The following is a 25,342-nucleotide window of genomic DNA, read 5'->3' on the forward strand; positions in this document are numbered from 1 at the left end:
TGCAATCGATGCAACATGTATCGATGAATCAATCCAGGCAATCATGCAGGAAAGTTTTACGTAAACGATTATTACTTATTTAATAATACGAGCCGAAACATGCTAAGATAGGTTGAGAGTCTTTATCGCCCTTTATAAACTATCTATTACGTTCTAAGTTCCTAATCTATTTCAAAGTTCTAGGAGACATTCGGGAGGTCCCATCCATGTAAGGATCAAACGGATTAACTAATGTTCGGAAAGCATTATATGTATATAATATAATCGGATACGATATATGGCGTATAAAAAGATAATAATGATAATAAATATTCATAGATAATAAATATTCATGATGTACTCAATGTGAAGATCACTTCTTACAGGAATAGATCTCTCACACACGCAAACCAAATGATGACGATCCAAGTGCGCATAAACCAAACAGAAAACTCGGAAGAATTATAGCTTTCTGTCTCGCGATGCAATTCACTGATCTCTGTAGAATATACCAAGGAACTACTATCATTTCCTTTTAATATCATCTTCTTTAAGAGATTGTGATAGCAGTGAAAGTACTAATATCTAGCTCTGCAGAGTGTTTTAAATTCCTGTCATTTGCTTTCATTTACGAGATAATTTATCTTAAACTAATATTCAATTGCCTATTATTTGTTATCACAATTTCTTAACATAACAGCTTTAGATATTTCTTTAATTGATCAAATTGTCGAATCAAAGTTTTTGTTGATTTAAGATGTATTCGAAATTACAGAAAGAACAAAGAAACTTAATTTGTAAAATTATTTAAATTTTCGAAGTCTTGTAACTCAAAAACTATCGCTGTCGTGATATTTTTGCAGATGAAAGTGTACTGGCAGTCTGCCAGTATTAAATATGTTATCCTAAAAGTAGAAAAATGAAAAATCACAGAAATCAGTGATGCAATCTTAGGCAAATATATACGGTGCAATTCAGACGGCTGAGAAAGGGTATCAAACGACGATCTTTTTTTTTCATTGACGATTGATTTTCTTAGTTATTTATTAAGACTATTTATTGAACGATATTTATTACGGCGGCGTATATTATAGTATTTATTTAATTTAATTAAAATTCATTTAATTATTACAGGACAATATATTATATATTTTTACTGTGTAATATATATTTCTAACTGTTAAGCGTCGTTTTATAATATTTATTTTTTATCACAAAAATTCGTAGCTACAGAAAAAAGACATATTTGTTTTCATAAATACGTATAGTTCTTGGTTGAATTTATTTTTATATATAGTGACTTGCAACGAAAACAAAATATAAAAGGATGTAAAAGTTTATGACGTATTTTTGATAACTTTTTCATGTTAATTTGGTTTTTATAATTAATGCATGCATTTTATCATAATTTTCATTTTTGTTGAATAAAATCTGAACGTGTATACTTACAGGAAAATATATAAACTACTTTTGGAACATATAGTTACACACTACATTCCGTATACCTTGCATGCTTCACGTATACATCATAATTATAAATTCTTACGATTAATTTCGATTGCAAGTAACTATATATAACACCTCGATCAATTTTTATTGTGTGTGTGTACGTGTATGTGTCATAGTAGATATTAGTGGGCCGATATCTGTAGAATATATTAATACTTGTAGGAAGAATGATATAAATTACTCCTATAAATTACTTTGAAAATTTTCGCAAGAACAGAACTGCGAGCTCGATTAAAGTTTGTTAACGAACTGCGTGTACTAATACATATTTATGTCTAATCGGCAGCCACGATCGATATCTGCCCGTACACTTCTTCAATAATCGATGTCAATGTGTTACGAGAATAAGTTTTACATACTTTTACATGGTAAAGAGCAACAGGCATGCGTGTACAAAGAACGCGCTTTTGTTAAGATAATATTAGATTATGCTACATCTAAGAACACACACCATGACAAGGATACGGACATTACCGACAAAAAAAAACAAAAATTTCATCCGTTATGTTACATTTAAAAGTGTTCATATAAAAAAAAAGAAAGATTTCGCTGTCCTTTTTCCTAATAAAGGTAGAATAATGCCTTTTCGCCGTTTCGCCGGAATGAGGTCACGGTACGCGCGCGTTTCTTTCTCATTTCGTCTCACGTTGCGCCGCAAAAAATTGTGATATTGCCGAAGCGGGATGCACGATTTACCGGGATGAATGCGGATCTCGCAAACGATTCTTGAAACGCGCGCCTGGCTGCAACTAATTACGGCTTATTAAGAATAGCCGTTGGTCACGTTATACTATAACACGATATTGTGCGCGCCAATTTAAAATTAAAAACATTCAAGGCCGACAATTAAGCAATTTTCGTGACATTTAATATCGCGAAAATGAACACTTTGTATATTTTATCTTATAAGTCCTTTAGTTCCAATTATTATTTTTTAAATTGATTTCTATACAATACATTATTAATAAAGTAATAAAAAAAAACAAATAATTGATTAAATATAATAAAAGAGAAAATAAAAATGAGAAATCTTTAAAAAGACGCAAGAAAAGTGTTCTACGTGTCACGTAAACGAATTGAGTTAGGAGAAACATTAAACAATATGCAATTTTCAATTTCGATATTAATTGTTCCGCGAAATAGTGTCAAAACACGAGAGTTCCATTGCGTTCGGTCTCGACATGGTCGTCACGTTTGACAGGAACATTTTCAGAATCGCGACCATTTGCAAATCACCTGCGCCGGTGTTCCCAGAAATTTTAGAATCCAGGTGTGAGTTTGAAACACTTTCGTTTCCAACATTGTCGATTCCCTCGTTGCCAATCAAATGTCCCAATTAGACCAGCACGACCGGCATTCGCTGTGACTGGCAAGCAAAGTCCGCATTCATCCCTGATATGTCACTCTACACTTTATTTCTATGCAATTCAACAAAGATTTGTGCAGAATTTCGAGCAGCTCGAAAAAGAAAATCAAAACTGATCGAAAGAATAAGGACACGGCCGAACAAAAACAAAAAGACAAAAAATAGAAACAAAAAGGAGAGAAAAAATTCGTACAGCTCAAAACTGGACTACTCTACGCAAAATCCAAACAAAAGGATGTAGACAGAAAGACGAATATAGTAGAATCTAATAAAAAAAAAATTGTTCAAAGACTAAGAGACCGAGGTGAGGGGCGATATATATAAATATATATATATATATATATGTTTTTTTTTCCAAGATATGTGACAATATGTATGTACGTCTCGGTATTGAGACAGTTCAGTGTGTTTATTCGTAAGACAAGATAAGACAAAGAGATAAATAGAGAGAAAGAGAAAGAGATAGAAAGAAAGGAATTCGTAACCGAGTGTACAGTGTCGATAGAATATTTTTCGTATTTGCATTTTTCTTCTTTCTTTTCGTACATGAATGTTGTATGACAGTCCGTATAGTTGTCAACTCTGTATATATGTTGTGTCGCGTGACTTGTGTAAGAGTATCTGTTTACGGTACGTTTACGTGTGTGACAGCCGTTGGCAGCGAGAACTTACTCGCTAGCTTGGGGAAATGTCATCCCGGTAAAGGACGGGGAGAGGGTTTCCGTGTACATCTCGCAGCCCGTGCCCTGCAGGTAATCATTCTGCCATGCCTGTGTGTCCGGCGACTGAAACACCAACCAACCAGACCCCACGTCATCAAACTTTCATGATCCACGTCGCGTGTGAATGCGCGGCGGAAGAGCATCAGCTGCGTGCGAGCTGCTACCCTTCCCGGAGGGAAAGAACATTTCGCATATGTTTTCTAAACGAGAGATCGCGAATTGTCTGATCGCAATGGGTCCGTCTGAAAAAAATTTATCATAGAACGCAGTATCTGATCTTATTCCTTGTTTGATAATGATTTTCTTTATTAAACGTTTGTTATCGAAGGAACTGTTTCCGACCGAAAGACAGAATGTAGGCCAGAGGACACGCTCGGGATGCCGATCCCGAGTGACGCGGTTCGCGTTGCGTCGTGTCGTCGCACGGCGATCATGCATGATGATGCATTTCGCAATTATGGCGACCGACCGGAGTGAGAGTTATTATCACCGTCACCGGAACGAATGAGCGCCGTTAACGATCAAATTCCAAAGGCCGTAATTCCGGGGGCGAGCACGCGCGCATACACTCACACTCACTCAAACATATATATGTATGTGCATATTCGGGAGCTCATAGAGCGCTTGATCTCTTCCAAATACTCTGTCCCACCCCACCTATCAATCTCAGCAATTTGTCGATTGATCGAAGCCTGACCATTTCTCACGTTTTCCTTCCTCTGGCTACACTTGCACGTCCCTCTTGCACGCGCAAGCTCTTCAATTACGTTGATCTCTTCGTAGTGTATATATAGTAGAACTCTGAAGTCCGCAAAGAGTGCGCTTTCATTGATACGAACGACGACGAGGACACATCTTCGATTTTCTCGAGCTATATCGTTTTTCAAGATGATGGTTTTCAGAGAGTTCTAGATTCGTAGTACAATATTTTGACTGTTGTATTTATTTTTCTAGAATCAATCTGCCAGTAACAGCTTTGTAAAAACAAATGACTGGATGAGCTACTGTTGAAAAAAGTGATAGTTCTTGAAAAAACACTTGAAAATGTTTATTTTCTGTTTAACTTTAATTCAAAGAGCATTTTTGAATGAGATTTCATTTTTTTCAGATTTTCACATTTTTTTTATCTTTCTAAAATACCTGCAACTAGAAATCCTGAATCATATGCTCGTGTGTTGGTCTTCATCAGGTAACCAACACAACAGTAAATACGTTGTTGCAGAGTTGGCACCAAAACTTGGATCAAAGGATTGCTCTATGAATCTAGCAACTTTACCTCTGACGAGATGGAAATTTGACCGCCATATTTACCCGCTCGCCGCTATAATGGTTTCCAGTTTGGTCTGGTTTAGAAACTCTATAACAAGAATCGGATCAAAGGCTTTGAATGCTCTACGATTCCATTGCCTAACGAGATCAAGATTGTATCATCGTCAGTCGTTCCTCCTTCCATTCGCTTACTCCGTTAATTAATGTTATTGTTACAAGTTGTTCAAAGTTACATGTATATATTAATTGCAGAGAGGAGTGAAAATAACAGATACGTTACTGAAGCGATGAAGGGGTGGTTTACATCGATTAGGTGTAGCACAGATATGGTTTTGTACAATATAGTAGACACGTTCATGTATTATGTTGTAATATACACACATATGTATTTATGCGCGGAGGTCTCCGCGCTCCGTTGTATATGTGTGTATTTACGTATATATAATATATGTATATATACGTTTACGTTTATAGCGGAGTGGAGCGTAGTGAAAGACATAGGCGAGGCGAAGCTTCATCCCTTTCTTTTTTTTCCGATTCAAGAGACCACGGACCTTTTCCGAAACTACTTTGTTGTCGTTAACATGATCGCAAAACGAGCCTGCAAAATATATGGCGGCGATTCTCGCGAGCAAGTCTCACTACTCAAAGGAATTCTTCGCTCGAGTGTCCCTCGAGATTCCATTTGGATGAGCTATGCGCGGTGAAACCCTAAAGAGTTTCGTTCGTGTCTCACAGCAGCGAGTAGAAGAGCCATCCATTTTCTATGAACTTTTTACATGACCGCAGAGGGACTCGGCACAAGTCGAGAATAAATAGAACTATTTTAACTTGGAAATTGAAACTCATAAGTTTAATATTTATTTACTATAATTATAGCTTGTAAAACAACTTGTTTGCGCCAAAGAATTTTGTTAGATTTTATCTAACAAACAGCTTAAACGGCTTCAATGGTGTTTATGTTAGGAGTTTTAATATAGCGGAAAGAAAATTTAACTCTTTTTCGGAAATATTATATACTTATTTCTAAATCACAAAATTTATATATAAGTTCACAAAATTTATTCTAAAAATAAAATTTATATATCTTTATTTCTTTAAATTGTATGATTGTGTGGAAGAATATATTAATTATCGTTTTAATGTCATTACGATAAATAGGCAAAATATACCTTTTTATTATTTAATTATTATTAGAGAGACGAAGCGACAAAAAATTTAATATAAGATGATAAGAGGATTTAATTTGCGAAACTATCTTATCTAAGTTGCTAATTTTGAATCCCTCTGCGGCACAAAAGCGCAACATACAACGCAAAAAGTTCATAAAAATAGCGAAAGATCGGGCTCCCTGCTTTTCCTCATTAGACGACAAAATCGATCGCTAGGCCACGTGTTTGCTGCGTCACTGGCTGAAGAAGCAATGAATTAAAAATAATCACACGCGCGCCACAACATCGTTATTGATACGAAATTAGCGATCATATCGACGGTTCCGTACGTTTCCCGTGGCGACTTATTCCGCTGCCGCGCAACAAGAAAGAAACGGACATCACTATGATGAAGCAAGGGAGCACAGGGTTAGCGGATACAGCGCAGATACGAGATCAAACACGGTGGACGATCAGCGATAGCGATCGAATGAAAAATCGCACCCGATTGAACTTGGTCCCGTCTCTTGAATCAGACGTATGCGCGGACTATCTGCTGGATGTTAGATTGGTCCATAGACCGACTTACTCAGTGGCTTTCGCAAAGGGCATTCCAATGAAGGTAGGGCTCAGTGTCTCGGTGTACATCTCCATTCCAGTTCCACGCAGGTAGTCATTCTGCCAATCCTGCATATCGGGCGACTGGTACCAATCAACCAACCATTTCTAAATCACACACGCTCCTATGCATGTACGGATTGTGCGCGTATGTCCACAGTGAGGTGCTCGTGCCCGATTACTTCCGGTTGTGACACGACGTGACATGATGCGAATCTCAAGTTCACTTCCGCGAATCGCGTGACGATGAAACGCGCGCAAATTATTTACACGATTTGCGGACCACGAGGTAAAAATTACCGGAAATAATTTTATCAATGATGATATCGAACGATTTATCATTTTGTAGCCAAGAAATTTGTACGCTCGAACGCATGTAATCGCAGAATCGACAGGATTTTGCGGAAAAAAACGGTTGATGATGTAAGATTTCTTTTATATACCCGATCACTGTGAACAGTTCAGTCATAACAAAGACCTATACGAGGAGTTGCGTTCAGACATGCATAGATTAAATGGCAGATACACTGCCGGAGAACGACGTTTTACTGACCGTCTTGAAGGATCGCATCGCGAAGAGATTCGCCATCATTGTGCTGAATCCAGGCGCGAGGCAGGACTGCGCGATGAAACCTAGTTTCAATTCGGCCAGGCATATGACGTCGTCACCCTGCTTCCAGTCCCATGATGGAATGTTTAATAAGTAGGCCTAGAACACGATACGGTACACAAGATTAAAATTATTGTTAATAAAAACATTTAATTGCTGCAAAAAATATATTTGATTCTTGAAAAGCATGTACATACAACTTTGGAAAGCTTAACATCAACTTGTATCCTTGATTTATAAATCGCATTTCGTTTAAAGCTAGACTTATAGCCGAGCATTTTTTTTTCGATCGCTCGACAGTGGTTACCTTGTTGTGATACTGCATTAATTGAATGATAACGCGAATGTCATCTGAATAATTCTTGATGGAGATAACGCGCATGATGTTCGCCGCGTCTTCCGCGTCCGGGTCCTGGCAGTACTTGTTCGCCAGTACCAAACACGCGTCCGCCTCGTGTACCTAAAAAGCATGGAGATAATCCGTTTTATGCGGTCCGTTGCTTCGTTTTGTAATCGATTAATAGATGGGAAAAATGTATATTGGGCAGGACGTTGGTCTTAAAGCGATAGCAAAATAGAATAGAAGTTGCTCCACGAACGTATATTTGAAATCGATGTAATAAGTAATTTTAGATTTTTCAATAGAATGTTATTATTTATTAGTATGTTCATTTGTGGAATATATATATGCAGGAATATTTAAAAAAAAAATTATGACTACTGTAAACTTGGTATTAATACTAAAATGCAAAATAAGATATTTTAGATATTTGAAGATATTTTTTTAATTTTAATAAATACTGTGATTAACTCAAAATTTAATTCTTTGGACGCCTGCAAAAATCACCTCGCATTGTTTCTTCATCAAATTCCAAAAAATGTAAATGAAGTTATGAAAAGACAACTGAAAATCCTAAATCAAAAAGATGCATATATTATTCTATAAAGTTACAATGACGTAAAAATGTAATCTTTTTATTTTATTTAAAAAATCCAAAATTACTTATTATGTAATTCAATATAATGGAGCGAAAAAGATAAAATTATCGATTAATTAATTAATAAAATCGTTATAATCAATAAAATTGTGTTGATTTATCAGCAAAGAGAAAAATGACTGTTTGGAACGCGTCGCGATCGTCGAAATTAGTACGGTGCGTGTAAGCTGCTAAATCTACAGATCGTCGATCTACGATTATATTTGGAAAGTAACTTTTCTTCTTATATTTATTTGTACAAATTTTTGTCCAAATTAGAAAAATTTTATATGATAGACACAGAGAGCATCGTCGAAAATACAACATATGAAACGGAAAATTCTTCGATATAAAGGGTACTATAAAAATATGCATCTACAATAAAAGTTATATAAAAGCATTCAATGAGACAACAATGGCTACAAATATCGAAGATTCGCACGGCTAATATGATTAATCATTTCATAAAATATGAGATAATCAAGTTAATTGAATTCACAAAAATTTATTAAATCTGAATTGCAACGATATGCTTCGTGTACATTATTCAATTTAATTGCCAATTATAATTGCGCGTCTGACATAATCTATAATTTCACGATTTATCACTGTCAACAATTTCATGCGCGACGCATTTTATTTAAGAATTTACAATTCTTGAATTACATGAGGTATACTTAGAATATAAATATTTTGATAGTGACAAAATTTGATTTAGTATAAAATTAAATTTACAAAAGCAATGAGACATAAAGACGTCTCTGAAATTTCCTTTGTGCGCACCTTCGACGCAGCCGTAGAATCGAATAATTATTGAAAATATGAAAGCGATTCTATGGAACATTCCTTGGATGTGCAAACATCATCGATCATTGGGGGGGGGGGGGGGATAAATCTATCGGCTAACAAGATGTTGGCATTAATCTCGATTGTGTAAAAAGAAACTACACAAACAGAGAACGTACCGTCCCGTCTTCGTCAGTGCAGGATCGATACACTTAACAGATACCACGATCGACTATCCCACCAGATACTAAGTCTCTAACAGAAACTACCGTCTGGAAAGTAATCGTCTGGTAAACCAGTCTCTCCACGAGAAATACACGGGCACTTACCCACTCGGGTTGACAGCAGGCATGGGTCTATCCAGTGGATGCAATACAACCTTAAAGGGACTTTTTTCACGTGGGTATGCATAAAAGTGTCTCCGTGTGTGTACGTGTCTATGTGTTGGGAGAAATTGACGTTGCTTTCCTCTCGGATTTGCTGCCGGGTATGTATTGATAGAAATAGGGGATGAGATAGATAGACAGAAAGATAGATAGATTGATAGACAGATAGAGAGAGGCTATTAGACCGGGACGACGTTACTTAGATGAATACGTGGGGCCGAATGTCGGGTTTTTGATCATGGACGCTCTCAGATCTGCATCCCCGATTGTTTTATATAAAACCTCGCGGATAATTGATCAAATCTGAGACCAGCTATTGCAAATTGACGAGACACGAAAGCGGACGACAGTATACGAAGGCGCGCCGGTGGGGTATCATGGTGTAACATCGTCAATGTGTACGAGCATAAAGGGAAACATACAGGCAACAAACATCCTGGAACAATAGCGTTTGTTATCCGCACAACGTCATTTCCCGAACGTCTACCGATCGCCCACGGTAGCAGCTGTAACATCTCTACTTTCACGCCATCGATTTTTCCAACGAACAACTCGAGCAAATTACGATCTGCTTACATCGTCTGCAAACATCGTCGTTTCAAGCTTTCACGAATCTGCTTATATAAAACGGAAACGACATATGCGATACGTATTATAAATATTTATTTCAAACGTCTCTAATAATATTTAAAATTTCAAAATGGTGTTCTCTTGTTAGAATATGTATATTACAAGACAAGATAAATTCAGAGACACAAGAAAAAAAAAATCTTTAGTTAAACACAAAACAATCAACAACAGATTCAGATTAATACAATGAGATTTCAGGAAATTCTAAATTGTTTAAAATAAAAAGCGTTAACTCTTTTCTAAGCGTTAATTACGCGACAATAAAGCGCTGGTACCGTGCGCGCCAAGATAGGACGATCCAATGGGTCACAGGACGTCAAACATATAATAGAAAAGGAAAATAGAAATATATAGTAAGAATAGGGACCGTTATATGTAACAGGATAGAGCTGTTTAAGTATATATATATATATATATAGGGGTTTAATGCGCATATCTTGTATCAAGGACATAGATTGTTCGATCGTGGTAACAAACTCACCTTAACCCGCTGTAGATCAATCGGGTTCATGATGGTCCCCTGAAAGAACTCCACGGTGGTGAAGTGCCGCTTGAACAGTCCTTCCAGTTCGAGATCAGGCGGTTTCCTGAACGGATCCGACAAAATGATATAATTCCTTTTATAAATAACATTCACCTCAGCTGTCGACGGTCGCGTCCTTTTTTGCGAGAATATCGGTCGAGTAGGCCGACAGAGGAGTCGGCGAAGATTTCGTTAGAACGTGAATGTAATACAAATTCGTTATGCGTACTCGTAACTTTTGAGAGAAGGCCATGTATTGCACTGTTTTCGATTCGTTTAAGTTGTCTTGACGATTTTCATTTTAATCAAGCCGAATTCACGGCAGATTAAACTATGGTTTCATCCTCAAAGGGAACGAGTATGCTGATATATAATAATAAATCTCTAAGTAAATTCTCTACTGCAGCTGAGTCGGCTCCATAGCTCAATACAGCATACCATGCAGTCGCAGGCGGTTGCTTTGCTACGTAAATATATATGTATGTATATATAGATACGTATGTATATCTTTCATCGTCCGGTGCCGCTTCGTTTTTGCATTCACAGGGTATATTCGAAAAGCCTCACTTTATATGACCATATTGCGAGCTCCAATATAGTAAACTTGAACAATCATCAGAGTTTCACGCGGAAAACCGCAGGAAAATGTGCTCCAACGAAGCAAACTGATGTTTTCAATCATGCCGCACCAGACGTTTCGATAGTTCATGAAAGAAAGAAGAAAGAGAGAAAGAGAGCCAAAATCGAGAAAGAGAAAAAGAGAGAAAGAAAGTAAATCTAAAGAATGTAGCGAGCATTTCGTGTGATTCGCGGGCGTATGCGTACGCACGAATCACCAGATATGAGAGATTCTATAAAAAGTAACGATAGCAATTATATATAGTATATTAACATGAGACTGCATGACGTGTGACATAAATATATATGTATGTAAATATAGATATATAATATATATATGCATAAGAGATACATAAGTATATATATATATATCGATCGACCATCACGGCGTGTTATACCCAGACGAATAACCGTGTAATAACCTAAAGAACTGCAAGGAAACAAGAAGCACGAGCGGCCACGTGGAGGGCATTGATGGAGGGTTGGTTGGTTGATGGAGGTTTTCGTGTGGTGGTTGTTCTAGGGTTCAGGGTACCTTGACGCGCTCCAGATCCACGGCATTCATCATGGTGCCCTGAAAAAACTCCACGGTCGTGTAATGCCTCTTCAGGAGACCCTCCAATTCGAGATCCGGCTCTTTCCTGAAAGAAAGCAAACCACTCCTTACGACTATAGCGCTCAGACTGCACGGGCAACCGTGGAACACGGCCGTTCGCTTATCCTTCACTGGACAATCCGATCTCTTGATGGAGAATTTTTGTTTGTAATTTGAAACTTCTCTCTTACTAGAATATAACGAAGTTTTACGGTCGATAAAACGCGGAGCTAATGGAGTCTGATCACTTTAAGTCGCTTGGCGACGGAAAATCTCTCGAAGGGCGACATATACTCACCACAAAGTCGCCAACACAGAAAATAAAATGGTATAATATATATATGAAAGAAATGAAGAAAGAAGTTAAAAATGTTTCAGATACTCGGGTGTTGTAATCAACGAATAACACAGTTTTGTTTATGTACGAATAAACAATGGTAAATTATTACCGGAGTAAAATGCATAAAATTTTTATTTCCTGTAAAAATGTAAATAGAGTATATTGTGTGTTATTGCATTTAATAGAATATTGTCAAATAACATATCAATGACCGCCGTTTGCACACGCGTTAACAGATGATACATAAAACTGATAAATGATATAAAATGATCGGATGAGCGATAAATTTTATAAAACATGTTTACACCAGGAGATAACCCTTTCGAAACTACCCACGATATTAATCGTGATACGAGATATACAACCCAGTAATGTCGAAAGGGTTGATGCCGCATTTGACGTGAGCCGGCAAAAATATCAGTTTTACAAAAGCAGCGGTCATACCTATGCAAGAAGACAACTTCTACGTCGACGTCCTCGCGATCCTCATGTAGGAAATCCTTGAGGAAGTGCGAGACCGATTCGTAGGTGATGTGGCCGCACACGACAATATGTCTGCCAACACAATCAGCAAATTAGACGACATTCTTAAAGAGACGGTATTGATGAATGACATAGGAAAAGAAAGGGAAACTCTTTCAAGCAACTATCATATACACGCTCTAAGTAGTGTATGTATGTCAACTACAGACCCAATTAACTCAAGTTGTTCTCTCTCTTGCTGTAACTTTTGTTCACTTTAATCTGTTCTTTCTACTGAATAAACTTTTTCGAAACAAACGAATATTTATCACGATGTCTTTCAATATACATATGTATGTATTTATTTCTTTATAAAGACAGACAAGTGATTACAAGCAAAAACAGCGAAACAAGAAGAGAGAGAAGAACGTTGATACTGATGAAAAATTATTTTTTATTTTTTCTCTTTGTGCCATTTTAGTCTGCTGCCACAGTAAAATCTTTGTTGGAAGTTACTCTATTTAAGATTAATTATATTTACCGATATATATAGCTTAAAAAGAAGGAATAAAACATAAATTTACATTAAATAGGCATTATTTAAAAAATATAATACTCAATGAAATCAAGCTCATTTTACAAAATTAAGATAGTCATAAGAAAAAGTAATAAAAAAATAAAAATTACTTGGCACTGGAATAACGCATACTCTGTTTGAAAGAGTCACGCGCATAGTTATTAAAAATAAGTAATAAATCAGTGGGCTAAACTTACCAAGATTGCGCTAGGAATTGGAGTGATTTATTTTAACCAGTTAAAATAATTACTATACACATACCTATGTAATAAGTTAGTACCGCTATATATATAATGTGCATACACAAGTCAATGCTAATAAGTGTTAGATCAAATACGCACGGGTATACAAGCTCATTCATGTGTTAGTCACCGCTATGTATGTTAAGAACAAAACTCTCTTCTACATGTATAATTTCTACGTGCTGTGTATTCATATTGATAGTGAGAGATTCCTACTTCTATAAGTGTCACATAACAAGTAAAACCAATTTGTAAGTGGTGCCCAAAGATAATTAACGAACTCGCAAAGGAAAAATAGCGGAGTTCGACCATGACCATTCCATGCTTTATGTCATCTACTCGGTGATGTTTGACATTTGGCTTCATCATGAACTCAGTAGTCTTCCCGTATCGCGCGATTTCTCTTATCACTTATGGGCCACGCGATAGGTGCTACTGGATTCAATGCGAGCCCGATAATACTCGAGCAGAATTACTGATTATTTTTGTTCTAAAGGGGACCGACGCCGTGTGCGTATCGAGATGTGAGCATGTGTCGTGGGTATGAGCTGTTGCAAGTCGTTTTCGTGTATCGACCGCTGCCCAATTGGTGATCAAGTGGAAGTAACGCGGATTTGTCGAAAATTGGACGCGCCCGTCGTATCTTGGATTGCCCACGTGAGAAAAATCAGATGCTCATACGTGTTCATACAATGAAAATCGGATTCCCGTGAGTCTTCCGACGTAACGTGAAATTATTCACACAAGAGTGTTTCCTGCGATCATTCCGTTATTGGAGCATGTCTTTATGTAATCAGAACGTTTAATTTATTAAACACTCTTGCGATGCCATTAGGTGAAGTTGATCCAGAATCATTAAACCATAGTATCTGATGGCCAGTATCAACGAAACGTCGATGAAAAACGGTGCGCAGCACGGATGACACACGCCGTGAAGGACGGCTAAAAATGTCAACGGTAATTTTCGCGAGGCATTTATCATCATGACAAAGCTCTTCTAGGTTATTACTATCGTATGTGCGCGGATACGCGTATATCGTTCATCGATCGTAGGCAAACGTCATCACGTATTTGGATCAGGTGCTCGAATGATGCGATCAGCAGCGTGTTATTGTCGTGTAGCTTCTTACGAAAGCCACACTTGCGCTAGTTATGAATGACAGTTGAACCGAAATGCTTTGAGTTGTCCCTGATCTACGTTGTTCATTTCGGCCCACCGAGGATGTCCTCAACCAGAATCCCTGAGCTACATATGAGACCAGCAATCTCAATAACATATACACATATTTATTTAGGCAGTATATTCTTCTCCATTTTACCCTCTTTAAGGTTTACGAATACGCAAAAACGATCATTAATACTGTCTAAAACACCAAGATTATTACACTGAAGTGGTACAACATTAGATTTTATATATATACATATATTATATGTATACATATATATATAATATATGCATTCAATTGTTCGGATAATGCAGGGTACATGCTGGACGTTTAACCCCTTGCACTCGGAGAAAAATACAGCTCGACATATCAAAGCGTGTGGTTCGTTTAATAATAATAATAATAATAATAATAAAATCGTTTGACCGCGATGCTCCATCGTATATTGAATAATTAACTTAAGACTCGTGCGAATTTCTGCTTGTCAGTGCGACGCACAACTGTGCCTGCTAAGCGCAAAGTTGTCACATCCGTTTACAACAGATTGCGTTAAGTGTCGTCTCAATTTAAATTCCCTCGAGGACAGGGTTCACGGCTGGCGCAATGATTGCGATATTAGTCAATTAAACAGAAGCATTAAACGAACAAGTTGATCTTGACACCCCTTGTTAAAATCCACTTAAGACTCGCGTGATTTATTTGCAAAACGAAAAACGTAGAACGTTTTATGCAAAATTTGCGATGATTTTTAATATTATATAAATATCTCGAGACTCTTCAGCGAAGAAACTTCTTGCTAATTTTTTTCGCGATTTTTGTTTGTTTCACGTTCTACGCTTTATGCGTATGTCAAACTGCGTGACGAGCCGTATTTGTTCCAAGTGCGATCAGTGTGAACAAACAAGCTAACACCAGTTGCTGAGTGTGGTGGGTAGGATGTGATAGTAGATGGGCAGTCTGGTCTGTTGAAGGGAAGGTTTTGCCGGAGTAGGCTGGAGTTCAGGAATGTTTTTGGGACGGCGGCTGCACTAAGGCCGACTAGTGCAATGAGCTGGTACGGAACTGCGGTTTTGCGATGCTAACACTGATCTCTAAATATATAGATATAGATTGAAGGTAAGGATTCATCGGAATCGGAATTTCTTGATGAGGATCGATATTCATACGTGCTTCTATCGGGAGACTGCATTCACGGGAGCTAGATAAGAGAGGGATCAACAAGGAAATCAGAATGTTATGTGTGCGCCCGTGTACCTGTGTTAGAAAAAGTGTAACAGAGGCGTAACAGATAGATGCTAAGGGACAAAGTAGAGGTTACATAATCTTTCGTGTACGGGAGGACATTGTGGGTATAATGGCAATCGGGACTGGAATTCAAATCGGGAAAACTAATTGGTTGGTTGTGTCTCTCACCTGCGACCTCGCTCGTTCTTCAAAGTGCCGCCGTACTTGTTTCGCGTCCCGATCAGGTCAATTATCTCAGGGATACAACTGGCGAATATGGCCTATACCACGTAATAGAACAGAACATAACACTCGCATCAATACACTTGTGTGACAAGGTTGGCAGTAGTTTGCTTTTGCTTTTTTTTTCTCTTTTTACATGTATTTCGTTCGGTTGATCGGTCGGTAGATCGATTTTAATTTTTCCGACGTCGTGTCGCGATGTCGGGGTGACTAGTAATCATTAAATGCTGGTTACACTGTACGTCTTTTCATTTTTCATTAAACGATGGGGAGACAAGGGGAAGAGGATATTTGCATTTATAAACGAAATCAGATTTTGGTTCGCGAAATGCGCAATTGCTGTTAGAGACACGATCAGTGCTATACTGCCACGTCTCCGAAAATTAATGATGTGTTGGATACGAAACACATTATCCATAAAAGGGCAGGGTAGGTAAACTACCTATATTTGTAAATCCTACACACCTATACCTAAGCCTAATGTATACTACATGTGCCGATATGTCTCTACCTAATTTACTGAAAGATCTGTTTATATCCATGTTTTTTCATAATGTAATTTTGTGCGCTCAATACATTGTAGGTAATCACATATCGTTCTTATTAGGAAAACTAACATTATTTTTACGATAACGTATGATCCGCTTAAAATATCTTTGATTTGTTTTAATGCACTATCATTTTTTTTTAATTTTTTTTTCCGAATACATTTATATTATTTATTGTATATAAAAAAGCTATGTCACCATTCGTTTTTTTTAAGAAGTCAAGGAATATTACTTATTGCTTATCAAATAAATATCATTTGTAACAAATAAGTTAAAAAATTAGCTCGACGATTGTAAAGAGCAAATTTTTAAATCTTCAAACATCAACGCGAATAAATTTATAAATGTTAATGTAAAATATGTAAATAATGGAAAATTTAATGTGAGCATTTTTACAAATAAATTTTATGAATCAAAAAAATCCAGAAATTGCCACTGAGAGCATCGCGAAACATTTTTTAATATTTTACGATGTTTAATTACAGAAAATAATATTAAAAGCATTATATTTATCCAAAATCTGTATTTTATGTTTTAATAATCCGAGGAAAAATTTTAACTGATATTCAAAATCAAAATTGCTTTAATTATGAATTATATTAGTTATTTAAATATGTCTTGTGTCAATCTAAATAAATATTCAGTTATATTTATTCATAACTAATTAATTTAAGTCAACCATTGTCAAAATTATAAGATCATTTCCCGAATTCGCGTTATTCATCTTCTTATTCACAGTCTTTATTTACAATGGAACAAAATGCAGAATTCTTATTAGAAATTTAGTTAGTGAGCGATGTTAGCGTTTGGTTAATGTTAATCACTCGTTCACACTAGTACAAAATACAATCGACACAAGACATAATAAACGCAAGAATATAACATATATGTATTTTTGCAAAATCTCGAATGAAATGTATGTACATCGTTTTAATCAGGATTAATAATGAATCAATGAAGTTATGCTACAGCACACACATTAATGTCAATCTCTTTCTTCATCCTCTAGAAGCGAGCATACGAAACGCGCGCTGTTCGCGTAAATGTTGTATATTATAAACGGATATAATGTAAAGCTGTCCCTTTTGAGCGTACTCTGAAATCCTGAAAACTTATCTATAGAAGGAAGTCTATCATCAATAGACTATCCAAAATTAGACGTAACATATATTACGCCATATTAATGTATCAAATCATTTTCCTTATTATCTTTTATTAACGAATATCATTTGCGTTACTGCCAAATGGTAACAACAATACTCTTATTATCAGACGTAAAAGCCAATCGACAATCTGCTGAACGAGGAAAATCTAATCGCGAGAAGCGGTACGTCTGCGGCAACGAAGTATGTGAGCGCGTAATTGCGTTACAATATATCATCATTGCGACATGTAAATTAGAACGGTTGAATAGTTCTTGCCGGAAAAAAATGCGATTTTGCAACGGTATTCCTTGAGGCATGAGCCAGTGTCAACCTACGTTTCTGTACGTGTAATATGTATATGTACGTGTATTGTGCTACTCTCATCTCGCGATTTGTGGTGACGCGATAGAAGCGTAATTTGCGACTGAGGCTAACCGAGGAGTGATGTTCCGAGCGGGCGTATATCCCTTTCGTCGATCAGCGCGCATCAATGCACATTGTAATGCGTATATAACACGCAGGACGTTCACAATCGCCCCGTATACGTTCTCATCCCCCTTCCTCTTTGCCTCGGTATGCGCCTGCACATGTCGCGAATACGTTACCCGCGTGTCATATGGAATGATGTGAGGTATGCTCGATGTGACCCCAAGCTAGACTACCTGTGTGTCCGCAACGGGAATCATGAGTTGGCGCTTCACGGCGAACGACGGGGAAGACGAAACCGTAGATCCGATCAATTTTTCATTCGCGCGTCCCGGTCAAAAGGTCATAGACGAGCACGTTTCATTGCACGTCCGCTCGATATTTTTACCGTGCCGGCGACAATAAAATCCGTTATCTCGGACAAGGTGGCATAATTGAGTCCACACGTACGCTACTGTATCGCTTGTATGTATATCGTATCGCTCCTGCAAGTGAGTCAAACTGAATAGAAAAAAATTTACGAAATTGAATTTACTGAATTGAATTTACTGAAATTTACAAAGTTGAATACACTACGGAAATAGAAATTGCAGTTTCCACATTTTTAGATTGATTCCTATTTTCTATTGTATTATTGTTAACATCATAGAACGATATCGCCCATTCACCTCAAAAATGATGCAACTAAAAAATCGTGATATTTACCACGAATGAGTTAAGCAAACATTACTCTATCAATCGTCAAAAGTAAACTAATTTAACTTTATAAAAAATGATAATTAAAAAAGATGGATTTTAAGGATTGAGAAACTAAAATGACAAAAATGACATTTTATCATGTTAAAAATATATTCTTTTTGCCAGTATTATTAGTCAATAACTTTCTGTAAAATTGAAAATAATATTTTCCCTTTTCTGATGGGAAATCTAGTTTTTGAGTTGTGTCACTTTTGAAGTAAGAGAGCGATGTAATTAGATATTGCGATAAAAACCGTTCGTATTGCTTGTTAATTTTTAAAAACTTCGTCAAGTGATTTTGTAGGATTATTTTAATTAGACTCTCAAGAAGATATACTATCAAATATTGTGTTTAATTTTAATTATAAACGGTAGAAGTTATCTCTTCGCCGGGTTACGTCGCTCTGCGCCGCAAATGAATATAGCGTTGTGTGTCGCAGTTAGACGTGCACAACTTCTACTGATAGAATCCCTAAAAACAGCGGCTGTATGTACCTACGTCTGCACCTGCTACTGCGCTATTTTAAATGTCAAAAACCGTGTATGTGTTTGTATGTTAAGCCAAGAGGAAATATCGCGATTGAACCGGAGACGACCACTCTCCTCGCTCACGCATCGAACGAGAAAGGGTTGTTCTCCCTCTCTAAAGGCCATTCCGTATTAGGGGATCGATCGCCTTTTCGACAATCTACAGACTAACCAGAACACTATCGCATGCCACCAAAGAAACTCAATGTGGAAGAGAGTTGGAATAGATAGATGGGTAAATAGAGATAGATAGATAGAAAGAGGAAGAACGAGAGAGAAATTAATAGAGAAAGAGAGAAAAGAGAGGTATCCACGATTTGCTCTCTCTCTCTGGAAAAGGAATTTAACCGAACGTGATTGAATTTCCTTCGTTCATATAGGAAAAGTAGTATTGCTCCCGTCTCGTTATAACGTCGCGTTAACGATTTATTTTGAAGATATTAAACACAGTCTTATGTCGAGGGGAATATCAACATCATCCACAACTCGCTGCTTCACAGCTGCTTCCACGTATTTTAATCATTCGGTATTTATGATAAATTGTTGGAAAATCTGTGACATGTATTCAGTACGTGATGCTGCATAAAAATAATTATATCCCGTAAGGGATGATTTGCTCTAGATAGCATAAATGAATGTTTTGCTCGTTTATCAAGCAAATATTACTGCGTACATAACTAAATCTAGATAGATGTTCAACTAACAGAAAAGCATGTTTTATAGAAAAATGTCAATACAGACTTTACTGGATAAAAATCAAAAAGAAATATGTGTAATCTGTCACGTCGCTGCGCGAATTAATAAAATATCTTAAAATCTATTTCACTGCGTGAACTTTATAAATAGGAAAATAATTGTTTGAAGGCAAACGCGTTTGTCTTTTGTACCGTAATTTAACTAATGATATTACAATGTATACAGATTATTGAACGAAAGAGAAAAGATATGTGTTTCGTTAATATAACACACGTATACAACAATATTCTAATAAATGATTTATTATACAATATTCTAATACTAATTGCCTGACAGACAAAAAGCTAAAACTGTCTGCATTGACATGTAGCTCGAGCATTTTACGGTCGACTAGCTGTCATATGTTGATACCAACATCATCCACGCGTGCAGAAAACTATAGCGTCATTATAGTCGACATTCATCATCAATATTGTTCGTATAATGCAGTATACGTGTAATGTGAAAATAAATAAAATGGCGCGACCGTGTCGACGTGCGTCCGCTAGCTAATCTACACGGTAACTAGATTACCGAGATACATTATGCACGCGATGTAAGTCAGCTCTTCATACTCAGGTAACCACTTCAACCTACCTCTAATCTCGTTGTAACGGAAAGCAAACCCGTGCGCCCGATGCGAAAAATATGTACATATCGTTAAGCGCCACAGTGGGGGAGAAAAAGGTGATACATAATGTAAAAGCAAAGATAACTATCTTAGTAAAGATACACCCACAGATAAGAATCTCTTATCTGTCCCGTGATACCCGAAGCGTATCCGACGAATTAACAAAAGGGATATGAGGAGAACGAACTACCTTTCGTAACCGTGCGATAAGGCAATATTACAATATATAAATATATTTAGATATGTATATATAGAAAGAGAGAAAGAGAGAAAAGGAAAGAAAGATGCAACAATTAATAATTCGTCTCATCTACTAACGTGTGTATGTATAAAAAACGCGTGTGTTTCTCTTTCCACAAAAAGTCCAAGCATATCAGTATGTATTACCAAGATATCTGCTAATTGGTAAAAAGTGGGTAAGAAAAGCGGTGAAAATAGGGCATGTTAAAGAAACGGTGAGATAAAAGTGATTAAAAAGAGGGAGAGTGGTTCGAGAAATTTGAAATTTCTCTAACAACCACACGGATCCATGATAATAATGTGATCCGAAGGGGTTGGAGGAAAGAAGGAACATATTTGCTAATCGGAGAGTTCATCACAGATAGCGAGAGTGGTCCCGTTTGCCTAAATGTATTATGCAAGCCCGATGAAACGACATATTTCTTTTTTCTCTTATTTTCTTTATCGAGAAAAAATTAAGTCGCGCGCATAATGTTCGGTCTTATCTCGCTTTCTCCGCATGAAAATAAACAATATCAATTCGTTTTGCCGAAGTAAGACTAGCAAAAAGTCTACAAAAAGTTTAAAATCTGCAAATTCATAGTCGGAGAACTGGGTCGCGCGCGCCAACGACGGCGCAATCATTAAGATACACGGATTTCGTTACGGATACCATGTTTATCCAGCTCTATCGTCCATATCTTCTCGCGCTAAACTTTTTCCCTGGTACGATAACGAAATGAGAAAATGGAGAACACGTTGACCGTTCGCAATAATAGAGATTTATCCTGCGAATTATCTTGCTCCCGTCCTCCCTCCCGATAAAAGTGTCTCTAAAAGTGCGAATCGCAGCGATAATATGATACAATATCGGTAAATCGTAATCGGGGAAATCGTGATCGTCGCATGACGAGACCACCCGCTATCCCAGGGTGATTTCGCTACTTCTCGTATCTATGTGACTACTGTGGGGACAACACGGGGGCTAATTTCAAGGGGTTGTTTCATGACTGGCTTCCACGTAGGTGGATTTCTGGGGTACCTGCGTCCACGCTCGCGGCTGTACTGGCCACCGTACTTGCTGCGATTCGCGGCGAGCTCCGTGATCTCTGGGATCCAGCTGGCGAACACCGCCTACACACCCACAATCATCCGTTGCCGTCAGAACAGACCCCTATCCTGAATTTTTTATATTTGTTTTTTTTTGTTTTCTTTCTTTTTGTTCGCTCGTATTCCAGTTTAACCATGTAAGTTCTGATCGCTTATAGTCAAGTGATAGAGCATCACAAATGGCGAGACTGAAGGTGACAGGTACGATCAATCAACTGAGACGCGATTAGAATTATAGTGCAATGCTTTTTCAAAGTTGATGTGTATTTTGTGTGATTAAATTGATGTGTGGGTTTTTTTAATAGTAATCGTGCAAATAATTCTTAATACAAAATCGATTAAATATTTTTTGAATATTATCTTAATGGTAAAAGTGTTTCTAAGATGTATTATATATTTTCTTAATGTTAATTATCAAATTCGTTTTTAAAGAAAGTATACAATTATATCTTTATGAGTGCGATAGTATTATTTTACATTAAATTGAGATTGTAAAATGTTAAAACAATTGTATATTAGAATCAAATTTTAAGTTATAAAAATCATAAATTATAACGAACAAAGAAGTTTAAAACTTCAAAAACAAGAAATATAGAAATATTTAAAAAGATAACATTGTATTTTTGCTTAGTTTTCACTTGTTTCTAAATTATTCAAAACGCTATCTATTTCTAGCAATTGTCAATTGACAAAGTACGTTTTGGATATTTTGAAACAAACTATAACTTTTCTTCGTTAAATAAATCAAATTAATTTAAAAAATTTACTTAAATAATATTAATAAAAAGTTTTTATATAATTATGACCTTTATTAATTATCAGTTCTCTTGAATCCCGAGAAATATTTTTTAATGATAAAGTTATACACATTTACGCCATTCTGTAGTCAATTTTTCTATAGTCGCTGCACAACAGTATTTTAAAAAACGTAGAGATTTCTTGTTGTGTAATTATCTATAATAGTCACTTCTTCAATCAATTTTTTAACATATTTATCAACAGATAAAATTGCTAACGATAAATTGCCGATTTTAGCACAAATTACGGAATGTATTTACTTTTATCGTGGTAATAGCAATTCGATAAACAACAATGCAACACAAGTGCATAATAATGTAATGATATTATTCTAACTTGCACTATCCTCCCGTTTTTGGATCATTTTGTACATTATAACTTATTCAAATTTCTCAACGAAAATAAACCGTAAAATGTTTGTTAAAATACGATGATACATCTTTCACTTTGAGTCTTCAATTGATATTCAAAGCTGATATCATTGAAGTGAAAAAAAAATTTTAATTATTTATAGCTATACTAGCTGAGTCTAAATAATTTATGCAAAAAATTAATAAACGCGAATAACGAATATATTGTGCCAATAGTAGCACGCTCATAACCGTTAGATCATATCGAATGATGAAATTGCGTGTTAATAAATTACGCGTTATTAGATTAGCGATGCGCAGCCATTATAAAGAAATCAAGTATCTCATTCCGTGAAGGATAACAATTTATCTCTGTAGTCTTGCGAAATGATGCGGATTAAGTCAATCGTTCCATAAAGCACAGTGCCGTTAGTTCCTTGTTCTATAAAAAAACATGCGTCATAATTCTACAATTATGCCACTGTTAAGAAGTCAAATAGTGTTAGTTAACTTCAATCATTTTGCGCATCTCCTGTTACAAGGAGGAAAAAAACAAGTGTTGTCATCTAGCGCGAAGTATTAATAAAAATGAATTTAATAGCATGCAAAACTATTATAGCATATGATGCCGGCAATTTCGAGCAATTAGCACCATTTTGAACATGGCATCGCCTACTTTTGGAATGGGTACCAAAGAATACGGCGTTGAAGGACTAATTTTCATATAACTTCCTTATTTTAGGAAGAGTCGGGAAGGTAAATAAAAATTAGGATTTCTAAAGTGTGTTTCGCGATTAGTTGCGTTCTGCAGTGATTAAGTGTATATATGTTTATGTATCTTTCGTATAAAACAAATGGTCAAATCATGCAATACGATTTATATACATGATTTAAAGCAATAAAATTACATCTCTTCGTTAATTTATGAATAATATATTATATTACCAAAACTGTTGCAATCATTTTACATGATTTGACTAATTATGTATTTAATATAAGAGTTTTACTGAACATTTGGATTAATGTAGTGTAATATAATAAGTGTAATATAATAAATAATAAGTAATTGTATTTCTGTATATGTTCTCATATATTGAAGGTAGCAGACTAAAGTGGCAAACCACATGTAACTTGTTAAGAAAATGTGCTTTTGATAAACAATAGTAATAGCGAAGAAACTTGATGGAGTTAGAAAAAAACAATCGTTTATTAATTAGAATAATCAGATACAAAATATCTAAAATTTTTTAACCTTAATTATTTTAAAGATATGCAAAAATTTTGTCACTCTTAGAGATTAAATTCTAAAAATACGATACAAATTCCATCAAACTACTTTCGCTCACATCACCGTGTGATCCATATTTATATAATATCATCTTGTGTATTATTTATATTAATATTATATCAATACGGATGTTTGTTATTTCGTGCTGTTGAAATAGAACGATAATTAATACATGATGAATAAAATCACTTCTGTTGATAGTACAAAGTACATGCATACGACAAACTTACTATGCATAGCTGCCTTTCTCATTTTGGACTTACATGTAGTCGTTATCCTTAGAATACATTTTTTGTTAACTAGGCATCTCACGATGAAAGGTCATTATATTTAGAATTTCAGATCATATTATCAATAAGAATTAATTACGTGAACTTAAGTAATTCTAACAATTTGAACATCCAGAGATTCGTAAATTTAAAAAACAAATTAATAACTCTTAAAAAATAATTAGAAACATAAATGGAAACTAAAATTGTACAATTATATCTTTCGCAATTATAATTGCCGGAAACATGTATATTATTTAAAATTATCAAAAAATAAAGCAAAACAAAAATTAGCTCATTGAGATATACGTCAATAAATATACCTACTCTACGTGAATTGATTTCAAAATATATAAAACGGAAGATCAGATTCAAGGTAATGGCATTGATATTAGTTACCGGTTACGCGCGTACCGATTTAAGGCTCAGCTGTGCTTTATCGGCTTTAATTCGAGATGGCTACTTGGACTGATACCAAAAAATAAAATCTACTTTTGGTCGTCGCAGATGGCTCAACATTTACCTGGTCACGGGTAACCGTGACCTCCATTCAACGTGACGATA

At 36.0% G+C, this 25,342-nt stretch overlaps 1 protein-coding gene across 31 annotated transcripts in view; it reads right to left on the reverse strand.

The window, feature by feature from the left end:
* Nucleotides 1-25,342, reverse strand: part of slo (calcium-activated potassium channel slo) — a 103,123-nt gene that overhangs the window by 23,122 nt on the left and 54,659 nt on the right. For 9 of the 31 annotated variants that reach the window (XM_018522217.1, XM_018522236.1, XM_018522229.1 and 6 more), the window contains exons 7-11: nucleotides 12,524-12,634; nucleotides 10,485-10,590; nucleotides 7,532-7,684; nucleotides 7,168-7,323; nucleotides 6,586-6,698 (exon numbers count right to left, since the gene is read on the reverse strand). In XM_018522217.1, coding sequence (XP_018377719.1) covers nucleotides 6,586-6,698; nucleotides 7,168-7,323; nucleotides 7,532-7,684; nucleotides 10,485-10,590; nucleotides 12,524-12,634 — 639 coding nt within the window. Of the gene's footprint in view, nucleotides 1-3,526; nucleotides 3,640-6,585; nucleotides 6,699-7,167; nucleotides 7,324-7,531; nucleotides 7,685-10,484; nucleotides 10,591-11,679; nucleotides 11,786-12,523; nucleotides 12,635-15,939; nucleotides 16,032-25,342 lie in introns of all 31 variants that reach the window. The other 22 variants (XM_018522219.1, XM_018522230.1, XM_018522234.1 and 19 more) reach the window with 6 other exon arrangements.

This window comes from Trachymyrmex cornetzi, unplaced genomic scaffold, assembly GCF_001594075.2.
Source record: "Trachymyrmex cornetzi isolate Tcor2-1 unplaced genomic scaffold, Tcor1.1 scaffold129, whole genome shotgun sequence".
Taxonomy (NCBI): Eukaryota; Metazoa; Arthropoda; class Insecta; order Hymenoptera; family Formicidae; genus Trachymyrmex; species Trachymyrmex cornetzi.